Below are 7,018 nucleotides of genomic sequence, written 5' to 3' on the forward strand. Positions count from 1 at the left end.
TCTTTCTTTCTGGAAGAAGCTGTTAGCCGAGCTATTGCTCCCAGCTGAAGAAAAGCCACATGAACGAAGATTCTCTCTAAAAGCTAACAAAAGGATTGCGTGATTCCATTTGTGAAGAAATGCTATTGTTAATGTGCTTGGAGCAATCCCCATTGTGCCAACTCTGCAAAGACAGAGTAAGAATTTCTCTTCCAAACCTCCCTCTCTAATATGCCAGAGAGCTCTTCAGAGCACACAACTGTGCTCTTCACTGTGCTGCATACCTGGAATATTGGTGCAATCATGGAACCCACCAACAATATTTGAACGTTGTGATTACTGTAACATGAATTTAATGAACAAATATATAAACAAAAGGAAAATAAGGATTGCATTTTAAAATGAACGGATATTGCAAACATTAGCCACAACCTGACCTGAGGAAGGCCTGACCTGGATTTGGGCCTGAATCAATTCTCATGTTTCTCCACACAGACAACACCCTGGAGAAGTAGATCACCGTAAGTAACAGCATTGCACATTCTGCTCAGCAGCAGGTGAGCAGAGGGTTAATTTTCCTTGCTTGGCCTGTGTGTGTCTTTGGAGGATATAGAAATGCAGGCCAGAAATGCAGATATTTAGCAAAGTTTACTAAAGAAGCAGAAATACCCCATGGCCCCAGCTTAATGTGTAGCGATGAGTGTTTTGTCCAAGGCCCTGGGAAACTAGGGTTGAAATCCCCATTCAGCCATGGGGAAGATGGCATCTCTCAATTTAAGCTTTTTCACAGAGTTTTTGAGAAAACAATAGCAAGAGAGGGAGAGTTATGTACTCCTTGGATGGCATAGAAGATGGAACATACAAACAAAGAAATGATGATCAAAATGAAAACAAAGGAAATAACATCTCCTTGCCAGAACATAAGGTCCCTGGCTAACAGCATCTCTTTCACCCTCTCAATTATGGTCATCCTTCTTCTTTACTAATCTCTCTTTACTGTTCATCTCAGGTCTAAGTATAATGATGTAGATTTTGGGGAAGAAGATGCAACCCAGTAAGCCAGCAGTAGAGGCCAAGATGGAGAAGATCTCCACAGCCACCATGTATTTCCCTTTGGTGCTCAGATAAGTGGGGACAAAGGATAGCCAAACACTGCAGAAGACCAGCATGCTGAAGGTAATCAGCTTCGCTTCATTGAAAGTATCAGGCAACTTCCTGGCAAAGAAAGCCACAGAGAAGCTCACAATGGCCAAAAGACCCATGTAGCCGAGAATAAGGTGGAACATGATGTCGGAGCCTTCATTGCACTGCACTATGATCTGCCCATCCTGGGAGTGCAGGTCAAACTCTGGGAATGGGGGAGAGGATGCCAGCCACCCAAGACAGATGCCAGCTTGAATGAGAGAGCAGACGGTGATAAGGGATCCTGCCAGCCTCTTCCCAAGCCATTTTCTCAGGCTGTTCCCAGGCTTGGTCACCATGAATGCCAAAACCACAGTGAGGGTTTTGGCTAACACACAAGCAACAGCAATGGAGAAGACGATGCCAAAGACGGTTTGCCTCAAGACACAGGTCACCTTTGTAGGCCTGCCAATGAATAAGAAGGAGCAGAGAAAGCAGAGAAGCAGAGAAGAGAGCAAGGTGCAGGTGATGCCCCAGTTGTTGGCTTTGACAATGGGAGTGTTCCAGTGCAGACCGAAGGTCCCCATCACAACAACTGTGACCAGAGAAAGCAGGAGAGCCAAGGAGGCCAGAATTGCCCCCAAGGGCTCCTCATAGGATAGGTAGCTTATTTTTTTCGGAATACATTGGTCCTGAAAGGCATTTGGGTAGTGATCATCTGGGCATTTCTCACATTGATCTGCATCTGAAAATGAGAAGCATGGTTTTAGCATTTCTTGAAGCAATACCTATTAATATTATTGATACCGTCTGTTATGCTGTACACAAAACATATTACTGAGCTGATGAACCAAAGTCTACTTTCACAACTAAGTGATGGTTCCTCCATGAGCACCTCAGCTGTACTAATCAATCCATTTATATTTATTTGTCAGGCTTTGTGTATACAGATTGATTTCAGTCTTCTCCCCTTAAACATGCCTATCTCTGCATCCAGCCCCATGTCTTTGCATTTCAAAGCTTCTGGCCCGAGTATTTCTTTTTTACACTTTCCATAGTTGAATTTGGGAGTGGATGAAACAGCCATAGCCTGTCATTTGCTCCCTGGGAAAGTCTATATTTGACAAGAAATAACTTTTCCTAAGGACTGAACCTGTGTGGATAAAATAGAGAAAATTGTTCACTAGTTGTCAATCACAGAATATGAAAATCTGTTGGCTGCAGGTTCAATGTTGACAAAAAGGGAATCTATGAAGTGCAATCCTAATTATTTCTTCCCAGATGTATGTCATCCTGATTTCAATGGTGGTTACTCCCATGTGGACGTTATTTCACACAATATACTCTTGAATGGCTATCCAAAGGGGAGGAGAGAGGAAAGGACAATATGTATCAGTAACATATAAACACATGTGCTTGGGATCTATGACAGAAAATAAGCCGACATAATAAGACTAAGAAATGAATGTCTATGCTGGAGAGGAAGAATTCCAGTTGACTTGGGTTCCTTCACTTACCCTTCTGGACTGAAATCCTCCCTTTAGGGCACTGAACACAGTCATAGCAACAGATTTGCTTTCCCTGCTGTGGAAACGTACTCTTTCCAGGGTGGCAGCTCTCAACGCAGGTGGAAATGGGCAGCATCTAATGGTAATGACAAGCAAGGGATTTTGAATGGAATAAATCTTATTGTCGTCTATATCCGCTTTGCAGCAGAAAGGTCACAGGACTGAAATTAGAGGATGGCTGTCAAGCACATGCTCCCTGGGCAAGCATCAGGCCCCCCGATAAAGATGCTTTGTGCTGTCACTTAACCATTTAAGGGGCTATTGGGTTTTTTATTTTCATTATGCATTATGTATGTATTCATTATGTATTTTGTGGTTTTATACGTTGATCTTATTCTGGGAACCATCCTGAGACCTCTGGGTATAGGGCGCTATATAAATTCAATCCATCCATCAACTACCTCAGGCCTATGACAGCACAGCGTTCAATAGCCTTCTGAGCATTAGCCCTTTCCTTAGCATGGATGCTTTCATCCCCAAAATAGGGTCTTGCTATCACATGTGATGGACCTGCATAATTTTAAGAGAATTTTGGAATAACATATATGACGAATTTAAGAAATTATTTAAACTTACAATAAAAAAAAAGGCCGGAGATTTTCCTATTAGGAATATTGCCAATGGAAATCAAGCAAAACACAAGACCACTGTTTATGTACGCAATCACGGCTGCAAGAATACTTGTAGCCAGAAGTTGGAAATGTGAAACAACACCAACTATAACAGATTGGCAAACACTCATGACAGAGTATTTCCAATTAGCAAAGCTGACTGGAAAAATCAGGGGAGCCTTAAATCAAAAAGTATACGGAGAATGGAAAATACTTAAGGAACATATAAGACTATATTGTAAAAATGATACCATCATAGTAGAATTGAATGATATTTGTGTATAATAAATAAATGGAATAAACATCTTAGAGGAATATATGGAAAAAGATATTTAAAAAATCAAGACAGTAGAAAAAGTTTAATGAGAACAATTGGAAGTCTTTTACAGAAAACCTTTTTGGAAAAGACATGATGTTGTATAAATATTTGGTTCTTTTAATTGTCCTTTTTTATTTTCTTGTTGCTTTTAAACCCCTTTTCGCCCTTTTTGAGGTGACGAATCCCTTTTTTCTCCTTTTTTCTTTTCCCCCTTTTTGTGCTTAATTTTGTTATACTTACCTTTATTGTATGATTGTTTTTTAAATTAATAAAGTTTTATTAAAAAAAACAAAAACAAAAATTATGGCCAAGGCTGCATGGAGTTTGGCCTCACCGTCAACCTGATGGAGACCAACATCCTGGGACAGGATATCACCGGGACTCCATCCATCAACATTAGTGACCTCACACTTCAGGTGGTGGATGATTTTCTTTCTGCTTGGGTTCCGCCTGGCAGAGATTGTTCTCAACAACGCATTTTGGAGGACACCAGTCCCTTTTCAAGAGCTTTAAACACTGGCAGATTCCTCACTCAGAAAGACCTTGTTCTGAACACTGAGCTCCAAATTAGCTCCAAACTAGCTTTGGATCAACAAAATTGAACAAAAGAAACAAAAACCGTATTTCCTCAGTGAGTACCAGAGCTTCTCTCCTCACACTTCTCCTTTGTAGCCATCTCTGATTTCCTGGATCGCCTGATCTTCTCAGAGAAGATAATGTTAATGGATTATGATTAAAACAAGAAATAGTCTCAGCCACCTGTTTGAACTTGGGATTCCATGCGATGGCACTTCCATCCACTGTGAACTCTTTTCCTGGGGGGGCCCTAGGGTCCATTCTCCCCACTCGGACTCTCTGGAAGGACTCATTGGGAAATGTGACCAAGTTGAGGAGATCATAGCCACCTGCCTGCTGCCCCTTCTCATCCAAAGAGATTTCTTCCCCAGCACTGTTGTTGAAGTGGATGTTCTTCAGGAAGGAGTGAAGCTAGATTGCAGGAGGAAAAAAGACACAGACCTTGTAGGCTAATACACACTCTCTCTCTTCCGTTTGCAAAGTGGACCTTTGGATTCTTACTACATTTTATCATATATACTGGGTACTTCCAAAAAATTCCCCCATTAACATGTGAAACTGCCATGTGCTGAGTCCAATCATTGGTCTCTGTAGCCCAGAACTGTCTACTCTAAATTGCCACAGTGCTATATGGCATACATTTGAGGTTTCAACTCAGTTCTTATAACAGAGGACACTCCTGGCCCTTGTGCAGCTCCAAGTAGGAGAATCCTGGGATAGATTAATTCAAGGCCTCTCCTCCATGCCAGGGCTCAGCTGTGAAACATATGAACCAGTAATAATAACTCCTGTGCTTCTAACAGTGAGGAGAGTAGTTGACAGTACCTGCCAGGGCTTAACTTTCTGCTGCATCCATCTCTCAGCCAGTACTTTCTGTTTGGCTCTTGAGGAATACATGCTAAGGAGAGCATGTGCTACTGCATGGACGGCATTGTAGATGGTGTAGCTCTGGCTGGACATTTCCATTTCAAACACGGGTCCAGTGAGTTTCTCCAGCTTCTCCTTCCCAGTGCAGGGTTCCTGAGTTGTCTCAATTAGATTGTTATCTGGAAATGAACAGTGGAATGCAATGGCCCAGAACTGCTGGATGAAATAAAGATTTGGCTGCCATGGATTTACGGTCTGTAGAAAGTCCTGAAACCCCGGAACAGAATTTGAATGGAGTGTAAATGACAAAGTGCCATTGAAGGATTTTGAAGGGAATTTGTCTCTAACCAGCCCTGCAGTGAAATCCCATTGAGCTGTTGTAATCCACACCCTCTCCAGAGGGTACATAAAGAAAATCTCACAGGAGACTAAAATCAGTCTCAAAGCCTCTAGAGACTGACTGTTTCCATAGACAAGAATCACATTCATTTGCTGCCGTGTGAGAGCAAACATGATTGGTCTCAACTTTTGTTGAAGTAGCTCATTAGGTAAATATACTGTCACTAGTGGGATCACCAATGTCCAAGAAATGCAGAGATTATTTTGGGAAAGCCTTGGTCTGAGAGTACGAAGGAAGGTTTCTCCACTGTCATCATCTGAAACAAGGAGGCCAATCCAGTTCCACCCAAACTTCCTGAGCAGCCAGACAATGCCATCACACTGAGCTTCTTCATTGGGGACCATTTGGAAGAAGGAAGGGAAGCGCCTTTGGTCACTCAGCCCTGGATCCAAGGAGCCATAGCTGAGCTAAAGGGAAAGGCATTCTCTTTTTAGGAATCCGAAAAGCATCCATTTGTTCATATTAAAAATACTGTGGTGGTGGACCACCTGGTCTTACTTTTCAGAGTATACACCCCTGGCATTATTAAGTCTCAAACTAAGAGAAGTTTCTAAGCAGGAAGCTGGATGCTGCTATGATTACATGATTTGTGGCATGGCCAGGTTTGGAAGAACCAGAGCTTGGATTATTAGTATTATGGGTTTATCCCCCCCCCCCAAATGCAAATGCAAATTGAGACGGCAGTGTAGGCAACAAATAGCTAGGAGGCTTTAACATAATCATGTACCCATACCAAGTCTAATGTAGGAAACAAGTGTAGTAAACATAATGTAATGGGATTGAAAGCCAACCAGGATGCTTTTTGAGGTTTTCTGTCTATGTCTGCCCTTCTGGTTGTATCTTTGTATCTACACACATACCTGTGGAATCTTGTAGGTGTTTAATATATTGGCCATCTGAATGGAGTTTTGGGAGGTGAGCCCTCCAACGACGGCAATTAATCTATTTTCCTTATTACAGTGGTAATTGGGGATAATTCGTTGTCCCATGAAAAGAAGAGCAAGAGTGTTCCGACAAGTTAGCAAAGGATTAAAAGCATTCTCATAAAATGTTGATCCCAGTGTGATGTTGGATAAGAATTTGGCATTCTTGTTGATCACTTGCATGGCAAAGATGAAGGCAAGAACATGCTGGTAGTTTTTCGGGACGACTCTGCAATGAGACAAAGAATGACTGCAACACTGGCGGAAGAGAAACAACTGTGTTTCAGTTTTGATTTGAGAATCCATGTACCTTGAATGTTGCAACCCATAGGAAAGGAACATTTTATTCAAAGTAATGAACCTAGAGCAGTCTCCTTATAGATTTTGATTAGATTTATGTAAATGGTGAATTCAAAGGGATTCATTGTTGTGCAGTGGATGAATTGGTGGGTTTGGATATGGGAAACCCAGAAATAACAAGCTGTTAAATTCTTCTGTTAACCCCTTTTGCCTCTCTCTTAAACGCAATGTCCATGCCTACCTCTTGTTCTGCTGCTTTGTCCACCACACCTCCCATCCATTTGGGAACCCTGAAGTATTCATGGGAATGTGTTCTTAATTCAACCTGTAGAACAACCATTGAGTATACCAGT

The 7,018-nt window shown here is 41.8% G+C and overlaps 1 protein-coding gene across 1 annotated transcript; it reads right to left on the reverse strand.

The window, feature by feature from the left end:
* Positions 1–1,130: 1,130 nt before the first annotated feature.
* On the reverse strand, positions 1,131–6,594 carry LOC310670000 (vomeronasal type-2 receptor 26-like; the record flags this gene model as incomplete). The annotated part of the gene is made up of 6 exons (XM_083458575.1): positions 1,131–1,566; positions 3,071–3,179; positions 4,239–4,299; positions 4,446–4,586; positions 5,001–5,849; positions 6,303–6,594. Coding segments are annotated over 6 exons (1,888 nt in total), but the record flags the coding sequence as incomplete, so codon positions are not given.
* Positions 6,595–7,018: the final 424 nt, after the last annotated feature.

This window comes from Podarcis tiliguerta (assembly GCF_965153285.1).
Source record: "Podarcis tiliguerta genome assembly, contig: HAP1_SCAFFOLD_299, whole genome shotgun sequence".
In the NCBI taxonomy this organism is placed as follows: domain Eukaryota; kingdom Metazoa; phylum Chordata; class Lepidosauria; order Squamata; family Lacertidae; genus Podarcis; species Podarcis tiliguerta.